At 37.4% G+C, this 27272-nt stretch overlaps 2 protein-coding genes across 4 annotated transcripts in view; one reads left to right on the top strand and one right to left on the bottom strand.

Annotated features, from left to right (window-relative positions):
* ciz1a (cdkn1a interacting zinc finger protein 1a) overlaps positions 1 to 20579 on the top strand; it is a 59792-nt gene extending 39213 nt beyond the window's left edge. For 2 of the 3 annotated variants that reach the window (XM_073052395.1, XM_073052396.1), the window contains 4 exons: positions 9103 to 9267; positions 10275 to 10326; positions 13202 to 13323; positions 16616 to 20579. In XM_073052395.1, the coding sequence (XP_072908496.1) occupies positions 9103 to 9267; positions 10275 to 10326; positions 13202 to 13323; positions 16616 to 17320 (1044 nt within the window). In that variant the 3' untranslated portion in view covers positions 17321 to 20579. The remainder of the gene's footprint in view (positions 1 to 9102; positions 9268 to 10274; positions 10327 to 13201; positions 13324 to 16615) is intronic. The other variant, XM_073052397.1, reaches the window with a different exon arrangement.
* A 4207-nt stretch (positions 20580 to 24786) lies between these two features.
* On the bottom strand, positions 24787 to 26529 carry bbln (bublin coiled coil protein). Its single transcript, XM_073052389.1, has 2 exons — positions 26387 to 26529; positions 24787 to 26020 (listed from the first exon to the last, which is right to left on the bottom strand). The coding sequence occupies exons 1-2, from the start codon at positions 26451 to 26453 to the stop codon at positions 25857 to 25859; spliced, it is 231 nt and encodes a 76-aa protein (XP_072908490.1). The 5' UTR covers positions 26454 to 26529; the 3' UTR covers positions 24787 to 25856.
* Positions 26530 to 27272: the final 743 nt, after the last annotated feature.

Raw genomic sequence — 27272 nt, 5'->3', positions numbered from 1 at the left:
TAATTTGAAGATATCTTTAAAAAAAATGAGTATTCGGTAAATTAAACTTCATAGACAACTGTTCAAAAGACGCAAACCGATTGTCTATAAATGATACCTCTCCTACACCAGTCTTGGAATGTGGAATCCTGCATAGACGGTTGAAATAAATGATTGTATAGAATAGGACTAGAGAGGGAAAAACTATAAAGACCATGGTATTTTCTAATTTGAGCTCATATTCTCAGAGTATGCCTGATTACAGGATTAATAATAGATTTTGGCAATTGGCAAGGAAGAACAAATCCAAGTAAAGCTGGAATTGATAATTTCTTACAAGCATTTATTTCCATTGCCACCCATGTTAGACAAACAGACTGATTATAAAAGTAGGACCAAAAGATAATATTACGAATATTGGCTGCCCAATAATATGAACGAAAATTAGGCAATGCCAAGCCACCTTCTCTTTTAGGCTTTTGGAGATGAGCTTTATTGAGTCTGGGCTGTTTACCCTTCCATAGGTATGACGAGATAATAGAATCTAAAGAATCAAAAAAAACTTTAGGAATAAATATAGGTAAAGATTGAAATAAGTATAAAGATTTAGGGAGAATATACCTTTTAATTACATTAATTTGCCCAATTAAAGACATGGACAGAGGTGACCACTGTGCTAATCTTTGTTCTGTAAAATTTAAAAGATTATTGAAATTCTCATCAAACAGTCGATTATAGTTCCTTGTTACGATAATACCAAGGTAAGTAAAACAATTGTTTACTACTTTAAAAGGGAGATTGTGAAATTCTAACTCTTGTGCTTCCTTATTTATTGGAAAAAGTTCACTCTTATGTAGATTAAGTTTGTATCCGGAAAGCTGACTAAATTTATTGAGAAGTGAAAACAACAAAGGTAAGGAGGTGGTCGGGTTTGATATAAAAAGTAACAAATCATCGGCGTATAGAGAGACTTTGTGCTCAAAACCGCCCCTCCGGATCCCAGTCAGTTCAGTACAACTGCGAAACGCAATTGCCAATGGCTTGATAGCCAGATCAAATAACAGAGGGCTTAAAGGGCATCCCTGTCGGGTGCCACATTTAAGATCAAACGGTTGGGATTGCTGGGAATTAGTCAAAACTGGTGCAATTGGATGGGAATATAGTAACTTAATCCACTTAATAAAATTATATCCAAAATCAAATTTTTCTAAAACCGCAAATAAATAGTGCCACTCCACCCGAACAAACACCTTTTCGGCATCAAGAGAAATAACGCATTCAGGGGTCCCTGATGAAGATGAATATAGAATATTAAAAAGACGTCTAATATTGAAAAAGGGAAGGCGATTTTTAATAAAGCCAGATTGATCCTCAGAGATAATTAAGGGTAAAATAGTCTCCAGCCTACAGGCCAAAACTTTAGTTAAAATTTTAGCATCTACATTTAATAGAGAAATCGGCCTGTATGAAGCAAATTCTAATGGATCCTTGCCTTTTTTCGCTAAAAGAATGATACAAGCCTCATCAAATGATGCAATTTATTTTGTTTAAAAGAATCAGTAAAAACTAAACTAAGTTGGGATAAGAGCAATGAGGAAAATGATTTATAAAATTCTGTAGAGAACCCATCAGGACCAGGAGATTTACCAGGCTGCAAAGCAGAAATAGCAGAGGATATTTCCTTTAAGGATAATGGCTCATTCAATTTACGTTTAAGATCAGAAGAAAGTTTAGGAATATTTAAACCATCTAAAAATTGCATAACAGTAGTATTACCATTAAAGGATTCAGAGCTGTAAAGTTGAGAGTAAAAATTCCTGAATGTATCATTAATTTCAGACTGGTCCACACTAATATTCCCATTATTCATTCGAATTTTAGTGATGTGTTGTTTTGCTTTAGAGCGTCTAAGTTGGTTAACTAAGGACTTACCAGATTTATCCCCGTGAATATAGAACTTACTCCGACTGCCCAAAAGTTGGTGTTCAATCTCGGATAAGTAGAAATAAGATTAAATTTAGTTTGAAGTTCCATTCTTTTCTTATATAACTCCGGATCCTTGAAGTGGGCGTATAATTGGTCTATAGCTTTAATCTGATTGATCAGTTCTAAACGTTCTTTGTGAGTCTTTCTTTTCAAATTTGCTGTGTAGGAAATTATTTGACCTCTTAGATATGCTTTCATTGCGTCCCAAACCACCTGACTAAAGGTTTCAGGTAATGCATTGGTATTTAAGAAGGAAGTTATCTGATCCTCCATAAATTTTACAAAGTCGTTATCCGACAACAAGGTCGGATTAAAACGCCAGTGTTTATTTACTTGAGGGAGGCCAGAGAGAACTATGTACAATGTAAGTGGGGCATGGTCTGAAATCAATATACTCTCATAGTCACAAGAATGGACAGATGGGATCAATTGATTATCAATTAAAAAATAGTCGATTCTAGTAAATGTATGGTGAACTTGTGAGAAAAAGGAGTAATCTCTTTCGTGTGGATGAAAGAAATGCCAAATATCAGATATTCCATAATTAGAAAGAAAAGATTGAATAAATAAAGCAGATTTACTTAATTGTCTAGGGATAGAAGAAGATCTGTCCAAAACTGGATCCAGCCAACAGTTAAAGTCACCACCCAATATACGAGAGTATGAACTTAGTTCTGGCAATGAAGGAAAAAAAATGGTCAAAAAACCCTACATCATCTGAGTTAGGAGCGTAAAGGTTGGCTAAGACCACCCGTGTATTATAAAGTTTCCCCGAAACAATAATGAAACAACCATTAGGATCAGCTATCTTATTATGAAGCTCAAAAGAAACATTTTTGTTTATAAGAATTGAAATGCCCCTCGCCTTGGCTTGAAAAGTTGAATGAAAGTGTTGTCCTGCCCATCGTGCCATAAGACGAGAATTATCTGAGTGACGAATATGTGTTTCTTGTAAAAAGACTACCTCTGCTCTAAGCTGTTTAAGATGGGTGAACACTCTCCCCCTTTTAACTGGATAATTCAAACCGTTAACATTCCAGCTGACAAAGTTCAATGGACTAACCATTGAACATAAGGATAGCAGGTATTAAACCATATCTGAAATTTATATGTAATTCTGGGGCAAAAGTATAGAAGAAAAAAAATGGTGAAATTACATCCTGTATAGTACAGATATATAAAAATTCCATATATAATAGTAGCATTGGAGTTTCCACCCACACCCTCTAAACCTACAACAAGAAAGCTGCAAATATAAAGCAGCAAGCTCTCCCCAAGCAACTGTTGATACAGTAATGGAAATAAACACCAAAAAGCTTTAAGAGTTACAAACAAAGATTTACCTTAACAAGAAAAAACAATACATTCAAAGTTTGTAAATCTTAAAGTATAATAATGGTCTAAAAAAAACTTTACCCCAACCTTCCCGCTAGAGTTGATAAACCGAGAAAAAAAGATCATCTATAAACTCAGTTATACAGAAAAAAACTTTAACGTCAAAGTAAGTAATCCAACTGAATCATAAAAATAAGGGAAAAAATCATAAATAGCATCTTGAAACACAGGAAAAAAAAACACCAAAGAAAAATCCACTCAAGAGGAATTTGATCCAAACCCGAAACTGAGTTTAAAGGTACAACATCAACTGCTACTTAAAGTTAAAATAATCTAACTGGAGAGAAAAAAAAATCATCACCTTTAAAGAACTAAAATTATGTAAAATAGAAACTAAAATTGAGAAAATGGAAAAAAAACACTTCAATAGAACCATGCAACATAATTAAGCTACTAATTAAATAGATGCGACAACAGCTACATTTTAAATTTAAAAAAGAAAATAACAAGATTTGTAGAAATTGGAGACTGAAGTCTGAAGAGAAAAACAAAAAACCATTCAAAGACGTCGTCACTTCACAAATCAATATCAATTTTTAAAAGCGACACTGACTCCATTTTGAAATAAAGTTTCTAAAGACCTTTAAGAGATGTCTAATTACATAGTTTCACAGTCAGCTCTATTTAATGAAAATGAAAATGCCCATACTGAAAAATAGAAATCCATCATATCGAAATATATTGAGTTAAATGGATAATGAAAAAGATAGAAATAAAGATTAGAATATTAGAAAAAAAACCGTTATCTAAACAGAAATGAAAAAGGCTGAAAAGAAAAAAAAATCATATCATATCGTATCTGAGGATAGGCTATCAATGAAGGTCTGCGCCTCTGCAACCGAATTGAAATGTTTAAAATCGCCATTCCTAAGCTTGATTCGGAGCCGGGCTGGATAGACGAGAGACGGATGAAGTCCACGATCGTAGGGAACTTTCATTACTCCTCTCTATTCAGCACGTTGACTCATAACTTGAGGTGCATAGTCCTCTACTAAACGGATAGCATGACCTTTATATTGAAGCGTTTTACGTCGGCGAGCTTCTTTAATTAGTAAATCCTTGATTTAGTAAAGATGGAGGCGAATTATCACTGGACGTGGTCTCTGGCCATCCGCTGAGCGAGATGTAAAGATACGGTGCGCTCGATCAATCTCTGGAGGACTGGAAAGTATTTTGCTTCCAAAAATCTCACATAGAAAGTTTGAGAAAAATTCAACAGGAGATCCCCCTTCAACAGTCTCAGGCAAGCCGAGAATTCGAAGATTTTGGCGTCTACTCCTGCTTTCAAGGTCCATGACTTTAAGAGTTAACTTGCTATTATGCTCCTTTAGGGTAGAGCAAACTCTTTCCAGGTCTTTACAACGACGGTCTAGTTTCTCCGTGACTTCTTCAACATGTGATAAACATTGAGCGTGATTCTCCAGTGTAGAGTTGATTTTATCCAGTTTCAGTTCCAACGAACTAAATTGAGAAAACATATCTTGTCGGGTTTGTTCTAACAGCGACACAATTTCACTCAAGGTTGCTCCCGATGGAGTGTTTTTTTTGGCAATTTAGTAGGTTTAGATACAGTCATTGTGCAGGCAGCAACTTCAATAGTGGGAGGAAGAGTAAGAAATAAATGCAGGTATATGAAATGGAACGGAGCAATAGTTTTAGCGACTTAAGCTACCGCCATCTTAACCGGAAGTCCATATCGCGCCACCATCTTAGCGCGTTCCCCGGAAAGGAGCTCCAATCCCACCAGACAAAACAAGACCAAAAACTAAAGCTACAAGACCTGCACAAAACCACATAGTTACAACATATAGTTACAACAGTGCAAACAATAGCATAATTGATAAAAAACAGACCATGGGCACAGTAAAAATAGTCCAAAGATGTTAAAAGACCATAAGTTCAAATGAAACCACCACACAGTTTCCACAAGTCCTCAGGGTCCCGACTGACTCATCATCCCACACAGGCGGCAGAAGGGAATATCCCCGCTATGGACTTCCACGGCGCCACCCAACTCAGCCTTGCAGACGCAGCACACAATGAAAGCTCCGTTGAACCTCTGAGCCTCCAACCATCTCCTCTGGCACAGCTTCTCCGAGCACCATCCTCTGCCGAGCGTATTAAGACGGCCCCGCCAATGGCCATCGGCAACGCAACCCCGAGGACTGGGGGCCTGTTCTTCCCAGCAGAGACCCGGACCTCACAGCAGCAGCAACGAAGAAGGTCTTCCTGGAGATTTCCAGATGTTCCTCCGTGCTCCCACATCTGTTTTTCATCCGATTACGATTGCGCATGGCACCCGGCTTCACAAATAACAGATGATCAGCTCCAGAGTGGCTGCTGCAAGCTGTGTCGCGCCGCCATCTTGGATCCTGAACAGTTGTATAAGAGGAGAGTTTTATGAATCACCTTAAAAATTAAGAGAATAGGTAAAAGTTTATTATGCAGGTTTCAGAGCTTGGATGACTCAATAATTAGCTACCAGCGATGGGGTGAAAAATCTGGAATGCGCAGGAAGCCAACATTGGGAGAATGGAAGACAGGCAGTGGTGAATGAGGTTGTAGTTAATACGTCAAAAACATGAAGTGACTTGAATACACTAATGAGAATTTCATTTTGATTTGCTGGACTAGGAATGAGTGTAGAGGTCATAACCAGTCTCTGTTTATTGATGATTTGTGTAAATCTGTGATTTATGTAAATAGAAGACAGTTGGGCAGCAGTTTATTTTTGCAAATGTTTAGATATACTCACACCAAAGTAGTTTGAAATATTTTAAATGCAAAAGAAACCATTATCTGAAAATTTACTTCAATAGGACATATTCTTTAGGATCCCACTTTGACACCCTGGTCTTGGTTTTGTTCGTTTTAAATAAATTGTGTGTTCAACTTCACAACAAAACTAGGCTAATGTAAGGTATGTGCAGTGCATCCTTTGAGTATATTCGAATTCCAATTTACTTAATTGTATGAATGCTGAAGCTGAAACATTTTGGACTCTGGGGAGATGCGAGTGCTAGGAGTTTGCTGTCTCAGAGCCCAGAAACCAGAGTTCAAACATGATCTTGTCTGCTCTCTATGTTGAGTTCGTGCATTTTCACTGTGACGTTCATCCCAAAGACATTCAAATTGGCAGCTTATGTGGCCACTGTAGATTGCTTTTAGTGTGGAGGTGAGTAGTAAAAAATGGTGGGGTAGGGATGAAAAGAATCAAAAGGGGAATGTGGGGAAAATAAAAAGTCAGATTAACTTAATATGAGCTTTCTAACCAATTCTATTTTTCTGCAAAGATGGTAAGTTGGGGGTTATGCACACTTAGATTTGACCTTGAGATCAACAATGTGGACAGATTGAGCGGATTTAAATACCCAGACTGCACATCCACAAAGCAAAGCAGAAGTCCAGATTATTGACTAAAGTTATAGCAACCTAGGAAACAGTGTTTGGCTCGTTTTTTTTTTTAATGACTCCAAACAAGATTGAAAATGACTCTTCCAAATAGCTTCCTGTGCCACTCAGCAAAGTCATGTGTGATCTTTTGCCTCAGCTCCAGTTTGCTGCATTTAACTCATTTCCCTTGATCAGTCTCCTTCAACATGCTCAGTGACCAAGTCTCCACAGACCTCTTGTGTAGAGAATTTCAAAGATTCATTACTCTTTGGATGAAAAAATGTCTTATCTCAATCTTGATTACCCTACTGTTTATACTGAGCCTGTAACTCAAGTTCTGTACACACCTGGCATGAGAACCATTGTCCTTTCATCACCCCTTTTAAGCCTGTAAAGAAAAAAATTCTGTCTCAACAAGCTTACCAATTTCTTATGAGATCACTTTCAGAATCATTTTAGATTGCTGAAGGTAATCCCATGTGTACAGCGGTTTGACACAATTGAGTGTTTTGTTAGACCAGTTCAAGAAAACATATCTTTTTCTCAGAGACTATGAATAAATTTTTTTGGCATTGATAGTTTCATGGTCACCATGACTGGTGTAACAAGATTTTAATTAACTGAAATTAAAATGCTTTGCAACACTTGGATTTAGATAGATAGATAGATACTTTATTCATCCCCATGGGGAAATTCAACTTTTTTTCCAATGTCCCATACACTTGTTGTAGCAAAACTAATTACATACAATACTTAACTCAGTAAAAAAATATGATATGCATCTAAATCACTATCTCAAAAAGCATTAATAATAGCTTTTAAAAAGTTCTTAAGTCCTGGCGGTAGAATTGTAAAGCCTAATGGCATTGGGGAGTATTGACCTCTTCATCCTGTCTGAGGAGCATTGCATCGATAGTAACCTGTCACTGAAACTGCTTCTCTGTCTCTGGATGGTGCTATGTAGAGGATGTTCAGAGTTATCCATAATTGACCGTAGCCTACTCAGCGCCCTTCGCTCAGCTACCGATGTTAAACTCTCCAGTACTTTGCCCACGACAGAGCCCGCCTTCCTTACCAGCTTATTAAGACGTGAGGCGTCCCTCTTCTTAATGCTTCCTCCCCAACACGCCACCACAAAGAAGAGGGCGCTCTCCACAACTGACCTATAGAACATCTTCAGCATCTCACTACAGACATTGAATGACGCCAACCTTCTTAGGAAGTACAGTCGACTCTGTGCCTTCCTGCACAAGGCATCTGTGTTGGCAGTCCAGTCTAGCTTCTCGTCTAACTGTACTCCCAGATACTTGTAGGTCTTAACCTGCTCCACACATTCTCCATTAATGATCACTGGCTCCATATGAGGCCTAGATCTCCTAAAGTCCACCACCATCTCCTTGGTCTTGGTGATATTGAGACGCAGGTAGTTTAAGTTGCACCATATCACAAAGTCCTGTATCAGTTTCCTATACTCCTCCTGTCCATTCCTGACACACCCCACTATGGCCGTGTCATCAGCGAACTTCTGCACATGGCAGGACTCCGAGTTATATTGGAAGTCTGATGTGTACAGGGTGAACAGGACCGGAGAGAGTACGGTTCCCTGCGGCGCCCCTGTGCTGCTTACCACCGTGTCAGACCTACAGTCTCCCAACCGCACATACTGAGGTCTATCTGTCAAGTAGTCCACTATCCAATCCACCATGTGAGAGTCTACTCCCATCTCCGTTAGTTTGTGCCTTAAGATCTTGGGCTGGATGGTGTTAAAGGCACTAGAGAAGTCAAGGAATGTAATCCTCACAGCACAACTGACCCCATCTAGGTGAGAGAGTGATTTGTGCAGCAAATACGTGATAGCATCCTCCACTCCCACCTTCTCCTTATACGCAAACTTATACTTGTATTTGGGTCATTAATGCATTTTCTATATGAAAAATAACCAAACAGGTCGAGGTATTAGAAAAACATTTCCAATGGTGACTCCTCTTCCTAATCTGATATCTCTAGCTACATCCAAGGATCTGTCCTTTTCGCCCTTCTCTTCCTCATTCTGTCCCATGACAGCAGAATCAAAAATTTATTTGCCTTAAAAGACATTTCAAATCAGCATGTTATTGAGCCCCTTCTCTTGACCGCCCTACTACATTAATATTGTTGATTGCTAATTAAAAGTCCAGATATGATCAATTCTTTGACATACTGGAAAAAATGAAAGCCACATAATAGAGTGAGAGAATGTCATTAGAAAATCTACATGTGGGACATTTGAGAAATAGCAAATGATTTTAAAAAAATCAGTGTACTATTTGTGTAAAAGTATTGTACGTTGTTGAATTGTATGTTTCTCAGGTTAAACTGCAGCGTAGCTCCCTGGATAAAGATCAAGCTGGACAAGATGATCCAGAGGATATGATCACTGTTGATGCAGTTGGTTGCTTTGATGAAGACGATGAAGAAGGAATGACTGAAGATGACAGTGGCTCTGAATGTTTAAGTGATGGGGATTCTCAGCAGGTTTGTCAATATGCTCTGAGTGGTTTTTATTTCTAATTGCTCATTTACAGTATGGGTGACTTAAAGCTTTATTTTTAGCTGTTCTATTACCAATATGATTTTTTGATATGTGAAAATGTAGAATCATTTTGTTTTAATGTTTTACTGCAAGAAGTCACTTTTGCAGTACTGTTAATGTAGTAAAGGCTTTTTGCCACATTATCAAACAAAATTTGACACTGAGCTGTACAAGATCATGATAAGAAGATGGTTTTTAAGTTGTATTCTTAATTAAGATCGAAATAGAGGTTTAGAGAAAGATTTTTGTAACTTGGGGGTTTGGAGAATGGAAAAGTGTGGCTATCATCAGTAGTGTAGGGGGCAAAAAGTCAAGTATGTACAGGAGTATAAAGATCTCAGAGTTACAGAGCTGTAATATATTGCAGAGAGGAAGAGTGAATGACATGCAGGAATTTTAAAATTAAGATGTTACTTTAGCAGCTGTTGTGTGTTAGCACGTTCCATTATGGAAACTAAGCTCTTAATTTCTTTTCCCAGTGAACAAAGGAATTGCAATTAAATTGCAGTTTTTAAAAATCATTGATGTTATCAGGCCAAATTTGATAAATATTTAGTTTGGTACTGATCATAGTGTTAGAGATCATAGAAACAGAATTCCCTAACTCTGAACTAAGTTTAAAGTAGCAGGAGAAAAGATGTAAAGGATGGCAGTTGTGTAACATGGGTGCTGCTGAAAGACTGGTTTATCAGTTGATGACTACTGAAAAAGAACTAAAATTTTAGAATAAACACTATTTTCCCTTGTAAAAGGGACAAGGAACTCAAAGGCCTTAGGGGATCAGCAGTGAGCATGGTGGAGGTGATCAGAAAGAAACCTGACATGGATAATAGCTTTTTTGTTTTGTCTGAATTGCTTGACTTCTTTGAAATAAAATTGAATTTACAATCTCTTAAATGTTAACTTTAGAATGGGGAGAAAAAAATAAACATGTGCTTTGTACATTTAGGATTTCATGTCAGAATTTCAGACGGAGCCATATGATGCAGAGACTGTATATGGTGAGTCGAAAAAAACTAATGTTGATAATTGCATTCGTCGTTAACACCTTATAAATTTACCCAAATAAGACCAACTTAGATGTTTTTACAAGCATTCTAAATTAAGTGTTAATCTTTGATTTAATGAGATTTTCCAAATATTATAAATTGGATTTTTCTAATGCCTCCAGATTATGAAAATATCAAGACACTTTACATAAGCCTGATCAAATTAACACCAAGCAAAAGGAAATTTAGGAATGAGGACTAAAAAGTTTAGTTAGAATTATAGGTTTTAAAGAGAATCTGTTTTTAAAAAAAGTTATGAAACAGTTGATTGAGATTGCAGAACTGAAAACTTGGATGTTTGAGGCCACAGCTCCTATTAGTGGGTTAAAAGCGTAGAGGTTTGGGAAGTGATCAGCTCTTGGGATTATTGGGTTAGTAGAAGTTGCAGAGGTATGAAGGGAAAACAGCATGGAAAGTCTTGAATATTAAGATGAGAAATTTGTATTTGAGGTATTGCAGGATTGGGGAAATACTGGATGCTGGGATAATGTCATTTATGATATAGGCAATTATTATGGAGAAAGGAAGGTGAAAGCTGTTTCAGCAACACATGTTTGATGCAGAGGCAGAAAATTGGAATATTTTGGCATTGAAAATGGATGGTCTTTTGATAGAGAGGAAAGACATTTGAGATTTAGCTCAAGGAGTCAAAAAGAAAATGCCATGTGACAAATAATTTGTTTCAGTCTAGGATATTGCCCTGGAGGAGTGTTTAAACAGTAGAGATGATAAAAATGTGAGGTTTATAGTACCAGGTTTAAAAGGAATGTCAGATTACATTGTCAACTACAATGAATACCAAGAAGGGAAATTGCTTTGTCAACAGTTTATTGCAAACGGGGTGGACAGACGGCTGAATTTAGTTGAGATTATGCTTCCATAAAGGATATAGAGGGCAGGAGCTGGCAAGATAGAGCAAAATATGGTTTCAAGATCAGGGCAGGAAGCAGCCAAGGGTGATGTTTGATTGACAAGAATGATGCAGAAAAATAATAGTTTCACTCTTAGTTTAAAGAAAGTTCATGAACTCTGCTAGACATCAGACATGGATCTAAGGAGGTTGGTTGGGATTGCATTGCCAAGTGAGGCTGTTATGCATTATGGTTTTACATTATTATTATTATTTTATTTACCAATGCTGTGTTTTAACCAGATATTTATCTGTTAAATAACCTAGTAATTATGCTGCCATCAGTTATGATAGCTCAAGCTTTCTACGTTAAAAGGAGTTTGCTCTGTTCTCTCAGCTGTACCAATTACATAGCACACACAACTATTCTCAGATTTGTTCATTGCAGCGAACAGTTCATTAAACAACAGTTGAGTAATAGTTTGCAAAGGACTGGTGATATACTGAGCAATATTGTTGGGGAGGAAGAGAGTGAATAGGTATATTGTCAGATTATAAAGTGGAAATGCAAATTCTGTACCTAGTTTCATAGTTGGTTTACGATTATCATTGTGTCAGTGTGCAAAGTAGGAAAACTCTCATTAAAAAGAAGTGCAGAAATGTAAAACCCTAAGTAACATTTCTTCATATTAAAACAAATCTTAAAGAATCCTCCCTTCCCCAACTATTTTTCTCCTCTGCCTTGATTAGACTGACTGGGTTGTGATGCCTGCCTTCTCCAATGGCTATAGTGATCTAAATGGGTTCAATACTTTAGACCTATCTGCAATAGAACAGAGCTATCCAGTCCTAACTGCCTTTATGAAATCCTGTTTGACTGCTTCCTGCTGTTCTTTTGCCAGTTTTCATACTTCCCTGTTCTGTACAGAAACAATAGGATGAGTTCTTCCTTGCCACAAAGGAATGATCAGTCTTTTGATTCCTTGGGGCTGTTCCCTGCTATTCATCTAGATAACTTGACTCCATTTCTCATCTTTGATTTTATCCCTTGATGCCTAATAAAATTTTGCCAACTTAAAGAAAATTATAATTCAGTTCCACTATCCATGGCCACCCTGCAGGAACAAATTCCAGATTTTAAAAAAAGTGTTACCAAACTGGCCTTTCTTGAAAGCATTAATAAGATCCTTTAAATATGAAATTCTCACCAGAAGAAATAGTCACTCTGCAATTACTATCACATCTTTTTAATCATTTTAATCACATTACACTGCAGCTTTCTAAACTCAAAAAAATACAGATTTACATTGTTCAATTTAGCTTCATAATTTAACCATTTCAGACATAACTTAAAACTTAATATTTGCATATACTTTGTAATTTATTCTTATCTCAAATTTATCCAATTAGCTTGGAAAGCTGCCAAGAGAGTAATCACTTTTGCTTTAATGATCATTTTTGATCCCTTAGTCATTGAGTTCATACACTGAAGAGCAGAACCTTTAAAACAAGTTTAAATGGTGCTCATCTTTCAAAGTTGAACCTTTTCAAATGTGTTTGCCTACTAAGTTATTTAGAGCCAATTTATTCACAAAATTGGATTCCGTTTTTAAAATTATTGGCTTGTTGCTTAGCCTATCATAAGTGCAGAGTTATTTGATCAATACAGATAAATAAATTAGCTCTTGTACCAAAACAGTATGTATCCATTATGTATTGTGACTTTCCATTATAATGCCATGAAAACCTTTCACAAATGCACTTCCATACAATCTTTGAATCTGCAAGTTGATTTCTTTTTACATGTAGTCATAATTCTTAATGCTGATTGTGCCAATTTTCTGTTAACTCTTATACAGCTGATTCTTGTTTTAAAAAATCTTCTTGTATGCATTTCCATTTTGATTTGTGTGCTTTTATGATTAGGGCACATTCAATGTAACATAGTGATCGTCTTGGTTCCCCTCCCCTCCACAGGCCAGGAATTTGTGGTCCCTGTGACCGGTTTCCTCTGCAAGCTGTGTCACAAATTCTACCATTCTGAGTCCACTGCCAGATTTACCCACTGCAAGTCACTGATGCATTTTCAGAACCTTCAGGTTAGATGGTTGTTCCATAATGTGGCCTATGTTTCATTTCCTTTCTCTCTTTGCTACCTTTATCTTTCAACCCACCTGATTTGTGTATCTGTTGTTTAATATCCTCTCTTGCTACTACTTTTCTTCTTACTACCCTATCCACCCTCCTTCCTGGGCCCTCTCCCCTCTGTAGGATCACTATGTTTTACTGTACTTTTTTCCCTCTTTTAATTCTGGTGTTTGGTGTAGTCTCAGACTTGCTTTAAAGTCCTTTCATCTCTGTTTTGTGAAAGCAACTGGAACCTTTCCAATTGAAAAAAAAATGCTAATCATTTGATGTTTCTGAAGTGATGAGCTAACATTAATTTCCAATGTAATGCTGATGAAAATGTGCCACATTTCTTGGAAGTTTTGTTCTATTCAGTGTACCTCTCATTAACTGGTTAAAGTGAAAATGAAATGGTTTATATTTGATCCATACATCTTCACCCACATATTTCTTGACTGGTTGGGGGGGGGGGGGGTGGAATGACCAGTTTGGATACCAAGCAGAATAAAAAGGAATACTGATTTTGTGAATTTAAAGACAGCTGGGACTGAAAAATTATAATTGAAGTGCCATTGCCCAAAGAGACTGTATAATCAAATTGGGAAAGGAGACTTGGACACTGAGGTACATTGTTTGGGCAAACTAGGTTAGCTTTGCTTTGCATCTATCCTTGTGCTAGATCTGGATGTGTTAAATTCTGTTAACTGATCCTGAGAATTCCCCCTCAGTACAAAATGCTAACAAAGAAATATTGATAACACTATTCTTGAAGGAAATTGGAGCAAGTCTGTGACCCACTTAACATTGATGAACTGCATTGATGTTGGTTTAAATCATGGTTACTGTGCTGTTTGTTTTGCATTTAAAGTAACTATTGTATTATTGCAGTCCAGTTGTTGGCACCTTATGTTGTTTCTCATTTCATTTCAATGCTCTGAGCTGATTTGCGGTATATAATCTCAGCTTCTGTCTGCCGCACTATAAACTGTCTGCTTTATCTAATTCATGTAGTTTCACATTTCTTTTTTTAACATCTTGGTGTTGTTCCATATCTTTCTTGTGGAGTTTTTTTTTAAAGTAATTGAGCAAAAGGTTATGTCAATTTTGGATTTCAATTCCAAGCTGAATTCCTGCTTTTGTGCCATGCAATTCTTAGCACAAAATGAGTGAAGTACTCCTAATTGTTGTTGAGTAGACTCAAGCTTTGAATACAACCAATAATTTCCCTATTGTATAAGCTATGATGCATGAATGAGTTTGAAAAGAAGCAGCAAAAGATGTCTGCTTACATTTGATCATCTCCAGTTTTTCAAACACATGACTTTCTCAGAGAATTTTTCAAATAACTTTGTTATCTCAAGGGTTGATGTGCAGCTTTAGAGCTTCATATTTTTGGTATTTCTGCTCTATTCCAAGCAAAAAGAAATCCTAGTATAATTAGTTTTAGGTGCAATTCCATGCTATGCAACCTGTTTTTTCATTTACATATATTATGATGCCTGGTATTTTTAAAATAATGCTTTAAATTTGCTGTTGGTTTGCTTTCAGACTGAAAATTTTTTTACAAAACCTGATCACTTTTCTGATCGCCAGTTTCATCACTTGGACATCAGTTTATTGGTACATCTTGCCACACCTTTGGTGTTGGCGTTACTGTCTGTACTCCCATGCCATGTCTACTGTTCATCCATTGCTTTGATATCTGGTTCTTTCATGAGTCTACATTAGGATTTATGGATGGCTGAAAGAAGTACTTTGTAGACTTGGTTATTAAACAACATAACAAACAGGAAGGTACATTGGGGCATGTTTTAAGTAACTTCATCATGGATTGTTTCCTATGCAAATAATATTTGGTGTTTCAGGACAAATATCCTAATTTTTTTTAGCGTGTCGCACCAGACAATCAGCCGTTCTTGTCTGGCGCATGGTGTCAGGATTGGTCTCCTTTCGGATTAACCAGGTCACGATATGAACTTTCCTGACTCAACCCTTTTATTTACGAGGCTGAGTGGTTAGCTCAACGCTCAACCCGGCATGGATGGAAAGCGTGCTCGGGGGTGGCCTGACTTGGATTCAAGCTCGGAAGCCTTTGCTCCGGGGTCTGGTGCTGATGCCACTGCGCCACCAGCCAGCCTAAAATCCTAATAAATTCAAAATGCACTTTGAGAGTTTTACTGCTTGTAAATGTATCTTGATGGTTAGCATTGGTAAAATGGAAAACCTCAATTGTTCCCATTTATTGGGTGAATCTGTTTACCGGTAGGTGAAGTATGGTTTCAGTTACTTCACATGGTCACTCTGGTGGTTTGATGCCTTTTTTTCCAGTAGAATTCATCTACTATCAAGGAGATGCATGTAAAAGAAAATCCATATTTCTGTCACAATTCTATAGCCATCTTTAATCTTGTTATAAATGATTGAATTGTTAACCATTTCATAGATGTAGATGTAAATTTCAATGCATGGACACAATAATGTAGTCATAGGGAAGAAATGAGAAGCAAGTGCTTGGTTTTCAGAACTGGCAGTGGTGATAAGATGGAGTCCATTAGAGATGAGTATAAAAGATCGGCTATCATATTGGTGGTATAGTAAGAAAAGAAATGTGATGGAACAAAGGTTAACACAGCTGACAAAGGGTTAGACAGAAGTGAAGGAGGTTCTTGAAGGAGAACTAGAGCTTCAGGTTTGGGTAGTTAAAAGAACATTCTTCATTGATGTGAGGATTAAAGCTGCAGGATGCTAGAATGAGAGTAGTACAGAAATCTTACACAATTTAGGAAGAGAGGGAGTAACAGGTCAGTTGAGGATATGCAATATTAATATTTAAGTGAACCGAGTGAATGAATGGGGATTATTTTTGAGTTGTGTAGAGGGTAGTGTTAAGGTTCATCATATAACAAGTTATGTTATAACCTAATAGGTGTTGGGCTCTTAACCACATTATAAATTCTGGTGGCTGAGTGAGTTAAGCATCAAAATAATTTCCAGCAAAATGGAAAAGAAAATTAGATGATGAGAAAATTTCTTAATTTTTGTAACATCAGTCACAAGACAAACATCTAGAAATTGGTCACCTCACCACATTCTTAACCAGGAAAGAGCAGAGGCATGAAGCTCAAAGAAGGCAGCAATGATTCTTATAAATTCAATGATTGTTGCACAGAGCAACAATAGTATTGTTTCATGAGCAGTAATGCTTTTTGTAATCTGAGGTTTGATGCCTTTACCAAATTCTTGTCATTTATTTTGTTGAAACAGAGTTACAAAGTACAAAGAGCCCAAGATTATTTGTCAGTATCATATCAAGAACCAGCAGCCTCTGTGGTGAACAACCTTCATTCAACAGATGATCAAAAACCAGCAAGTGAGAAGCAACCAGAGAATGACTTAAAACCTGCCAATGTCACTGACAATCACCCTGAAATGGAGGAAGCAAGTTGTGAAGCTGAAACCCCTGCACCTTTAGGTGATGGCATTGTTACCCATGTAGATGGTGGTAACAACAAAGACAGTGTTTCCCCTTCGCAGAACCTCCAGCAGGAGAGCCCAGATGACATTGATCAAGGTGGTTCAAGCATTGATGAATTACCTGTTTCAAAGCTTGATTGTGAATTAACTGTCAGCCCATGTACAAAGAACGAGGTGCCAAGCACCAGAGTGGAGGGGGAGCAAGGAATTAGTTCTGACATGTGTGAGTCAAGTTCCATTGTGGGTAGTGAGGTGCTGGATGAAGAGCAGGATGGGAGTGAGGAGTGTGACCTGAGCTTGTCCAAAGCGGAGGAGCCCAGTGAGACTGAGGGTGAGGAAGAACACCTGACGGAGAAGGAATGTGAAGAGACAAGTGTCAAAAGTGAAGAGAATGAGGTGGGTGAGGAGGGTGGGCATCTGGAAGGCAATGTCTCCAAAACAAGATCAGGGAGAGTAGTGCGTGGCCGTCGTTTCTCTTCGAGGCGGAAGAAGTAAATTTATGATGCATTTTTTGTTTTTAAGGGTTGATTATACCACGTTGAGTTAAATTTAAAGGCCTGCAGTTAATATACCTCTGGCACCGTATTAGATATATGACATGGTTGTCCATCAGTGGTTATACATTTCCTTTTCTCAGTGAGGGAAGACTCTTACACAAGTATAGTGCTGATTGAAACTGTAAATCTCAATACAGTACCCATTCAGAAGTATTTTTCCATCCTCTTATGGAATACAAAATAGGGATAACTGCAGTACTCCAAAGATCTTATTGTATCTTAAAAAATTGTCTTCAATTATTTTTATTTCCAAGATGTTACTACATATGTTATATACTGTGACTGAATTTATACCATCTGACTTAATACTCCCCTTCACAGCTGATGACTCAAATTTGTGTAAACAGAATGATCAGTAGCTTGAGGCCCAAGCTTCTTTTCATATTGGCAAGCCAATGTGGGCAGAATTAAATACTGGGTAGACTGGAATTTCTTCAAATAGGATCTCTTTGCTTTGTGATCACTTTATGCAACTCTATCACTAAATGCAAAGTCAAGCGTCAACCAATTTCTCAGTACCTTGATAACCCTGTGTTTAAACAGCAGGTGCAAAGTGGACAGCACTGATCATCTTTCTGAGTCATGTAAGTTAATTGCCTATTGTGAGTTGCTTACTTGTGTTCACTGGTCAAGAAAGTGAAATGCAGCATACACAGACTTGCCTATCCAAGGCAGTTATGCAGTTTCTAACATCTGTCCTCTGAAGCTTTACAGGAATTGGGATTCTTGGCTATTGTCCCTGAAAAGCCTCATTCATAAAGTACACTTTGCTTGTATATGGAACTGGATTAAAGTTAGACTTTCTGACAAGGAAAATAAATGTTTCCAAAGCACCTTTTCTTGATGATGAACAATGACATTAAATCACATTTAGTTCTTAGAATGCTATACACTGCTCTTGATATTGATGCTAGCATTCAATTTTTCAGTAACATAAAGGTTATTTAGCCTATCATGCTAATCAGTGAGATTGTGGGTTTCTGTAAACTGACATCAAATATCTTTCTATGCCCCATATCTATTAGCTCCTTCAGTGAACAAAGAAATGTCTTATATTTTTGCTATCAAAATTAGCAATTGATCCAGTTGTAGAGAACTTCAAATTTCTATCCCTCTTGAATGTGGAAGTTTTTCATTGTCATTTGCTTTTCATTTTAAAATTGGCCCGTTCTCTTTACTCTCACTTGGTAAATATCTTTGATCTTCTCTAAGACATTAATCAAATCCCCACTTTGCTTTCCCTGAAAATTCATTCTTGTAAAAACAAAAGCTAGCTTTCCATTAACTATTGTTTATTGATTATTTTCCATGTCTGTCCATTACATTTTAATGACTTACATAACAGAACCTTGAGGCTGTTTCTGGTTTTTCACTGTCTTTGTGGTATTTCCGTTATTTGGAATATGTTGCTTGCCAGAGTTTGAACTGCAAAGAGTTCTGTTAGATATATTCCCACAATAAGGTAATATGGTGAAATTCTGTGATAATGACAGGTAAGTTTGTTATATTACTGCATTTTTTCTCTTGTATATGTGGAGATTAGCATCTCCACTTGGAAATGATCTCCAGCTTCATAACCACAAACAATCCAGCAATTCCTCCAACACTAACCACCTTCATCCTACTTTGCAGTGCTTTGAGGCAACTGGGAGGTAGTTAAATTGCCTCCCACTTGGCTGTCCAGTATATAGATTGCACATTTCCAGTACCATTTTGGGGGTGGGGGATAAAAGTGAATCTGTTCTGAAAGATTCATATCCTTCCCAACTCTAATAATATTATAATTAATAGGCAGTTGCAGTCAGAAAGATTTGTTTTTAAACATAGTTTATTCAATGCCCCTGCTATTTGTCTTCAGTTCTGTTTACAGCCATGTCCTGGAAGTTGATCTGATTTGTAGATGCCTATCCATAAAAGTTGGCACCCTGTATAGACAGTCCATAGACAACCAGGTGGAGGGCTGAATATTGCCTTGGCTGGAATGTGGATTGGGAGACCTGCATGCATATAGGTTAGCTTTGTTTTTTATGGTTTTCTACACATTTCTAGTATTCTATTTCAAAGTGAAAATTCCTACTCTTGGGAGTAAGTTCCAGGTATAACTTTCTTTGCCTTTTTGTTTTGAATTGATATCTTGATTGTAATTTGTCCCACACCCTATCCTTGTTATATGCGGGGAATACGTTCCTTGCAGTTAGCGCATAGTGTGAAATGCATAAAGTGAACAATTATTTAAATGGAGAAAATAGGGATGTGTTCCGGAGGGCTTCCTAAATATGTTTTATCTGTAATTTATTCACATTTTCATACCAATACGACACAAAAGCAGTACCACAAGGCAACATTTGTATTATATTTCATCAATTTAAAGTAATATTCAACATAATAAATCATGGAAAGTTAACATACTAGGGTGTACAGTACTCACCAACAGTGGCAGATGTGTTTGCTCCCGAAAATGAGTGGTTGTTGTGGTGTCGGGATCATATCAAACACAGCAAAGTGAGGGAAGACTCACAGAACTCTTAGAACTCCAGGCAGCAGGAGATGACACCGGTTTGAATAAAGTGGTGAGGGTTGTTTGCTTGGTAGCATTTTGTTCTTCAGCATAAATTTGCTTGTAGGGAAGAAGGGTTGATGGCAGGGAACGACTGAAATGTTGACTCCGTTCTAAACTTGGGTCCATTTCCATCGCCATTTGTGCCAAGTGTTCCGACTTCCACCATTCCCTCACCATTGGTAAACTCCTGGGATTTTCAAAATCGTCTGTTGCTTGCAGCATCTGAGAGATAGTTCACTGTAAAAAAAAAAAACGCCTTGAATATGGATCACACCTTGGTTGAGTGGTTGAATCAGCGATGTGTTAGGTGGCAGGAAACGCACTGTTAAGTTTATATGAATGCTGTCCAAATATCTAGGATGGGCTGCCGCATTGTCAAGCAACAAAAGAACTTTAAAGGCAAGATTCTGTTCCCGGCAGTAGCGTCCCAGAGCTGTGTTACCTTCAGCTGATGCCGCGCAAAATTTCCAACTTTTTTCAAGTGTTAAAGTGGTTCTGTTCCGCTCGGTTGATAGCCCAGGACATGCCATCGGACGCTTAGGAGGCATAGTTAAATATTTCAAGCACAAAATCACTGTACCGTAAAACTAACAAAAAGTTTGAGTGCAAGATCGCACATCCACACCTTGTTAAAACCGGGAGTCTGGCGGGAGTGAGACTGAGGTGTGCGCACATGACTTGTATTGGCGGGAAAGCAGTGCTCCTCGCATAACTGAGTTTTGGATGCATATAAGGAGACATTGGTAGAAATAGGTTCCTCACGTAACTGTGGACCCACATAGTCTGAAGACGCTTATAATGAGGATAGGGTGTATTTTAAAGGGTAATGGTAATGTTTCAACAGGCCAAAAAAAAAAAAAATAGAAAGCAGGTCTGTCAGTTGTTGTTGAGAGAAAATATTAAGGTTTCAGGCATTGGCCCTTCAACTGCAAATAATTAGTTTGAAATATCAGCCTTTTATTCTCAATACAAATACCGTACATTTGCAGGAAAGTTATCCTTGTAATCTACATTGCCCTTAAAATGAACTGCTTTCACATCAGGTTCATCTCTAGATATAGGGGTTAAGTACTTGAAGGAATTAGGAGCTTGCAACTTCCTCCATTTGTTGCTGTATAACCATCGACAATTGTGCAACTATGTTTTCCATATTCTGCTGACAATGGATATTTTCTAATTTAAAGCTGTTTTGGATATTTCTATTAAGTCTTTGCCAGCTTTATTGAGGTAATGGGTAAGATCATTTCCTGAATTAAAGAATGGCTTACAACCTTTTAGATAATGTAACTGATGGGTGGTATGGCTGTTGCCCTTTTGATTTAGTTCAGTTCACCTCACTGTCACACCCAGAGATCATCTTGCATCAGTCATTGGAATATGAGTCTTGTGATGGTTGTCTCTTTTTTTTTCCCTTCTCATGTTGCTTCCTGCCAAAGACGGCTTGGCTGACTGACATCAGCTCTTCATTTAGATGATGCTGTGTATTACTTAACTTCTTTCAAGTGATGACAGGTTTATTTGTGGAGAATTGTTCATTGTGCTTATGCTGATTACAGGTGCTCCTAACAATCCAGTTTTTGCCGCCATGATAGTATAGTGGTTAGCATGATGCTACTACGCCTTGGGGCATTAGAGTTCGGAGTTTAATCATGGTGCCTTTTGTAAGGAGTCTCTGTCCCATCTCTGTGCACTGCATGGGTTTTCTCCAGGTGCTCCACAGTCCAAAGATGTCCTAGTCATTGTAAATCAGGAGTTGCTGAACGGTGCAGCTTGAAGAGCTGAGAAGGCCTATTCCGCGCTGTATCTTTAAATAAAAATAAATAAAACTTCCAGTTGGAAATTTGAATTTAGTCATTGGGCCATTTAACAGAAAACAAAATGGGTTTTGTTTTAAATTCAGCTGAGACTTGCATATGCTCAATCTGTTGTACAAGCTTTCACCAGGAAACAAAATTTTGCTTCCTATTCAGTACCACCTGGTGAGAAGAGATGCTTATAAGTGCAGCTTCATTTGTTGTCATTTACACTCCCAATGACAAAAAATGGCAAGTTGCAAAGGACTGGTGGTATACTGAGCAATGTTGTTGGGGAGGAAGGGAGAGTGAATACAGCAAACCATTGGTGTTTTTAAAAAAAATCCAATCCATTAAACTTGCCTAACCTTTCAAAAATCATCCCTCCGCCCCCCGCCCCCAATCAGACGAACATTATATGTTCATTCTTCTTGTGGTTAAGCTGTCTTTGGTCTGGAAAAAGGTGGATGATCCTCACTTTCCTGACAACTCAACGTTAAATATTGGAAAACTAAGCTAGTAGCAGTTAACAGTCAAATGAGGAAGGCTCATGAAACTGATTTTATAAATGAGTAAATACGCTGAGTAATTTAACATCCTGAGGATAAGGAGGTACTATCTGCCATTTATATATGTTTACTCGCCTGCTCCTTGATGTTCTATATTGCTCAGGTTTGAGATTAGAAACTTGGGAAGAATACCCAAGACAGATTGATGTTCATTTAATTCATAAGTCATCTTCAACAGCATTGTCCATGCATCTTCTCCATTTCTCAATTTTAATGGCCAAAAATTTGCTGAACACTTTGAATATATTTTCCAATGTCAGATCTGGTATGGAATATCAGAATTAGAATCTGCATTTTACATTGAAGTCAGAATTTGTCTTTGGGTCTCCTTAGTTACAGTATCCCACATCATTCAGATATCACTCCTTTTCATATTGGGTCATAATCAGTGTTATGATATCATTGATATTCTCAAGTTATGCAAAATAAAGGTTGCTTTGAATGGGTCCCATCAAGGTTCACATTTTCCTAAATACTGATCTCTACAGTAAAAAAAGGACTTGCCAATCCCATCATTCTGGATCCTCCTAGGCAGACACATTGAATTGGTCAAAGGGAAAGTGCCACTGCTTTTAACCCATGTCCTAAAATCTAAATATTAGATACTGCTTATCCAACTACATCTTAAGGTTGCAGAGCCAAATAACGAATGTATTTTAACATCATTGCTTTGTATTTGTTTATGATCAAATTTGAGTGGGTGCATTTTCTTGCACTGCCCTCACTCCAGCATTGAGGTGCCCCACTTATAAAGGAAAAATGAGACTTTATTCTCCGAAGTGAAAATCTAGAGTGAATAAATATATTTAATAATTTGTGGGTTTATTTTATATTCCTTCCATTTATCATGGACCAAATGATTTAAACCCACCTATTGATGGAGTGAATATTTTCAGATGAGCCATGAAGTTTTCTGTTTAATCTTTATTCTAATCCTTGGGTGACAGATTAAAACAATAAGGATAAGATCTTTGGCTCATGAACATCTACTTGTGTAACAGTATAACTGAAGAATGGCAAGTAAAAAAAGTGAAAAATGATGTTTTTGCCCACAACTGGGACTTGTTTCCCAGTCACATAGTACATCTCAAAATGAAATTCTGTGAACTGTTATTCCCATTTACTGTCATTTTCTTTGGGTGAAAGAAGCATTGCATACTAGGAGATGAATATCCCATGTCATGTGTGCACCCTTGAATGAGAAGATCTGTAAAATACCAAATTGATAGTTATTTTTTAATGGTTTAAATCCTCTAGAAATGTGATATTTGATATGTAGCAAATAAAATTTGGATGGCCATTATTTAGAATAATGGCACATTAAAAAGTAATTTTATGAAGTAGTATTCCCTTTAATGTTGAATTTCTTCTGTTAATAATATTGCTGTTTGTGAGCATTGTCATTTTTGTTAGTGAAAATGCTGTTTGAGTATAGTTTGAAAACCATGTTTATGTTGGTGGTTAAATAGCCTGCACTTGGGTTTCAGGAATAAAGTTTCAGGAAAAAAAAACATCAGCCATATCTGTTTCAAATGGTATTTTAAATACATGGCAGTTTTGGTTTACCCACTTAAACCTCTTGACTTCAGTTTAGATTTTGTGTGTGACTGCACCAAAATACAATGGTAAAGATAGTTACAGTCAGATTTAACATACCTGTGGCTGGAATTTCTTTAGTAATATCTTCTGATTAGTAATCTGCAGCCCTCACTGACAGGAAGCCCAGGAGCTGCTAATCTTCTGAACAGGGTGCTAGGGAAACACTGAAGTAACACCCAAAATATAAGCAAAATGCTGGTGGAACGCAGCAGGCCAGGCAGCATCTATAGGAAGAAGTACAGTTGACGTTTCAGGCCGAGACCCTTCATCAGGGGTCTTGGCCCAAAATGTCGACAGTGCTTCTTCCTATAGATGCTGCCTGGCCTGCTGCGTTCCACCAGCATTTTCTGTGTGTTGCTTGAATTTCCAGCATCTACAGATTTCCTCATGTTTGCCCAGAATATAAGTATATGTTATATATGGTGTCATTAGCTAATTATTTCTTCTCTAGGGAAGGAAGTTAATTTTTTTTCTTGAAGGTATAAAGAAATGAATGAGCAGTAGTGGTACAAAATCAAGTAACTATATTTGAAAATAAAAGCTCTAGGAGTAAAGGAAAATGTGTATAGAAAAAATACATGAACATCTATTTATCTCATTTGATGTTGACTGAATGCCCTGGTGGATGGGTTGCATTTTCTTTAAGTCATACTTTACTCTGGAATGGTATATTAATTTTAAATACAAAGGTGCACTGTGCCATTTTCCAATAGAGACTTCAACCCATTCCACACCTGTCCCCTTTCAATTTGAACTATAGCCAAGGTTTCTTTAATAATCCCCTGAGGAGTAATCTGCAGTGCTCACTGATAGGGAGCTAATAACCTTTCTCAACACCATGCCAAGAAAACACTTGAAATAACAACCATGATACACATGCAAGTTAGATAGAATCTCATTAGCTTAATTTATAGAAGTAACCATTCATCTGCTCAGTAGATTTACAATGCCTGGTCTCCCACGTTACTGTGTAAATTTTAACAAATTTTGAACAATTTTCCCCCCATTATTCCAGTACAGATTAAAGCATTTTATTGATTTGTTCTGTCCTTTGAAAACTTAACACTTAATTTACTTCAATGAAATTGAGGTAACACTGAATACTTCATCAACTACAATGGTACTGGTAGCAGTACATTACCCAACTTTCAAAGCATATAAAATTTTATTTCCATTCCATTAATTCCACAACCAGGGCAAGACTAGTTTATCCCATTCAAAAACAGCAGGTTTCATTATCCATGCCCTTACCCCAATAGAATAGCATAGTTTTAATAAAATCATTTAATAAAATGCATCACCAAGCTCTAAATTAGCTGCACCTGTAGTAACAGATGCATTGAGAAAGGACATTAAAGAACAAAGTACATTTGCAAACATCCACGTGTAGGGTGGGAATGTTTAAGTAGGGGTACATTCTCCAACTATCTTTTGGCCATAATCAAGACTTTAAAAGGGGTGCTTAATATAAGCAGGGTAGAAACCCTGATTTGTAAACGGGAAGATGAAAGGAATTTCAGATTGAAATAATTTCCATTGAATCTGCAAAATGTATAAAGTTAGCAGAAAATTTAAGGGAAATTGGATTTTTTGGAGAATAATATTAAAAGTGTGTAGCATTACTTACTTCGAACATAAATAGAACCAACTATAAAGAAAACAGCAGTTCTTGAGCCCCGTGCAGATTAGTGCATAAAACCAAATAGTAATGGGTTCCATCAAAAAGCGTTGCTTTCGAAATGAAAACTGCGGAATTGTACTGGTTCTTTAAATAAAGGGGGGGGGGGGGAGCAATTACACAAAGCCGACAAACAATGTTACATACAGTCAAAAGATGTCACGGCGCTGGTAATCAAGTTTAACAGGAGTCACAGAAAAATTACGCAATAACAACAATCAAAGGAACATGATTAGAATCTGAGAGGTCGGTGTCAATCCTGCCGCTTTTGCATCCTATTGATTCGTAGCATTGATTTGTTGCTGCCTAAATTCCATCCTTGCCTGACGATTCGATTCCAACAGTTCTTGAAATTTAGCATTTAGGACATCATTTTTCTCTTCAAGGTTATCTAAACAAGAGTTGATCTGATCGAGTATCAAGTTGAGTGCATCGTACTCTGCCAAATAGAAACAAAGGCGAGGAAAGGGATTTTTATATTACAAGCAGAATGAGCTACAACAAAGAATAAACGTTTACAACACAGTAACATTTTTGAAGTGTGGTCAGTTACAAGAATCGTCGACACGCACAGCCTCGTTATATATGAAATGGGGCAATTACAATAATAGATTATAGTTATCCCGTAATATCACGAGAAAACACCTTGGGGAGTGCACGTAGTTTTTCAATCTATAGGAAATCCACCGCAGAGAGCTTCCAGCGTCGGGAAGATGTACGTGAGTATTCTCTCAATAATTTAGCAGCAGGTTTACATCCAGGGAACGGGACGGAGATCTGACAGCTTCTTTCGGCTGACATTTACCTTCCGTGGATACATCGTCATCCTCACGTTGCACGTTAACGGCCGGCTCCCCGTTTGGTCCCGACATCACAGCGAAGATCCGACACCCAACGCCGCCGAGATTTCCCACCTGACCCTTGACCTCAATGTAACCCGGCCGGTGGGTCCTAATGTGGGGTGTCCGGTAACCGCCTGAAGAGTTTACAAACTGGTCGTCACTTCTTGCCTTAAATCATTTCAGTTCTTAGTAAGTACAGTATAATTCAGAAAGTTTCCGTTTCAGGCAGCGACGGAGATTATCAGAGCCTGACCAATGTTAAAACATCGGAGGAAAGCAACAGACAGTTATTAACTTCAGTTACGACAGTATGTGTGATAATAAGTCAAAATAAGAAATAAATCCATTTATTTCGGGCATACGCCGATCCCAATTTAGTGACAAAGAATGCTAAGCTCTGTTACAGCTTGAGGCACTGCAACCAATATGCTTACAGCATGGTGCTAAAAATAACACGATGCCATTGAAAAATAAATGTTAGTTCAGGAATTAATATGTCAGACTTTGAAGATAATTCACTTCATTTCTATCAATGTGGTTCTGTGGATTTGTTTTCAAAGTACATACAGTATATGTCATCACAGAACCCTGAGATTCATTTTCTTGCAGGTATACTCAATAAATATATAACAAAATCAATGAAAGACCGCACCAACATGGGTATTCAACCAGTATGCCAAAGACAACAAACTGCAATTACAAAAAGAAAAAAATAGTAATAAAAATAAATAAGCAATAACTATTGAAAACTTGAGATAAAGAGTCCGTGAAAGTGAGTCCATAGGAGGGGTGGGATACAAAACATCCAAGTTTGACCAAGGTACAAAAATAATTGTAAGGGCATGTTGT

Source organism: Hemitrygon akajei, chromosome 7, assembly GCF_048418815.1.
Source record: "Hemitrygon akajei chromosome 7, sHemAka1.3, whole genome shotgun sequence".
Classification (NCBI taxonomy): Eukaryota; Metazoa; Chordata; class Chondrichthyes; order Myliobatiformes; family Dasyatidae; genus Hemitrygon; species Hemitrygon akajei.
The sequence above is the reverse complement of the archived record's forward strand: the minus strand, read 5'-3'. Positions and strand labels throughout refer to the sequence as shown.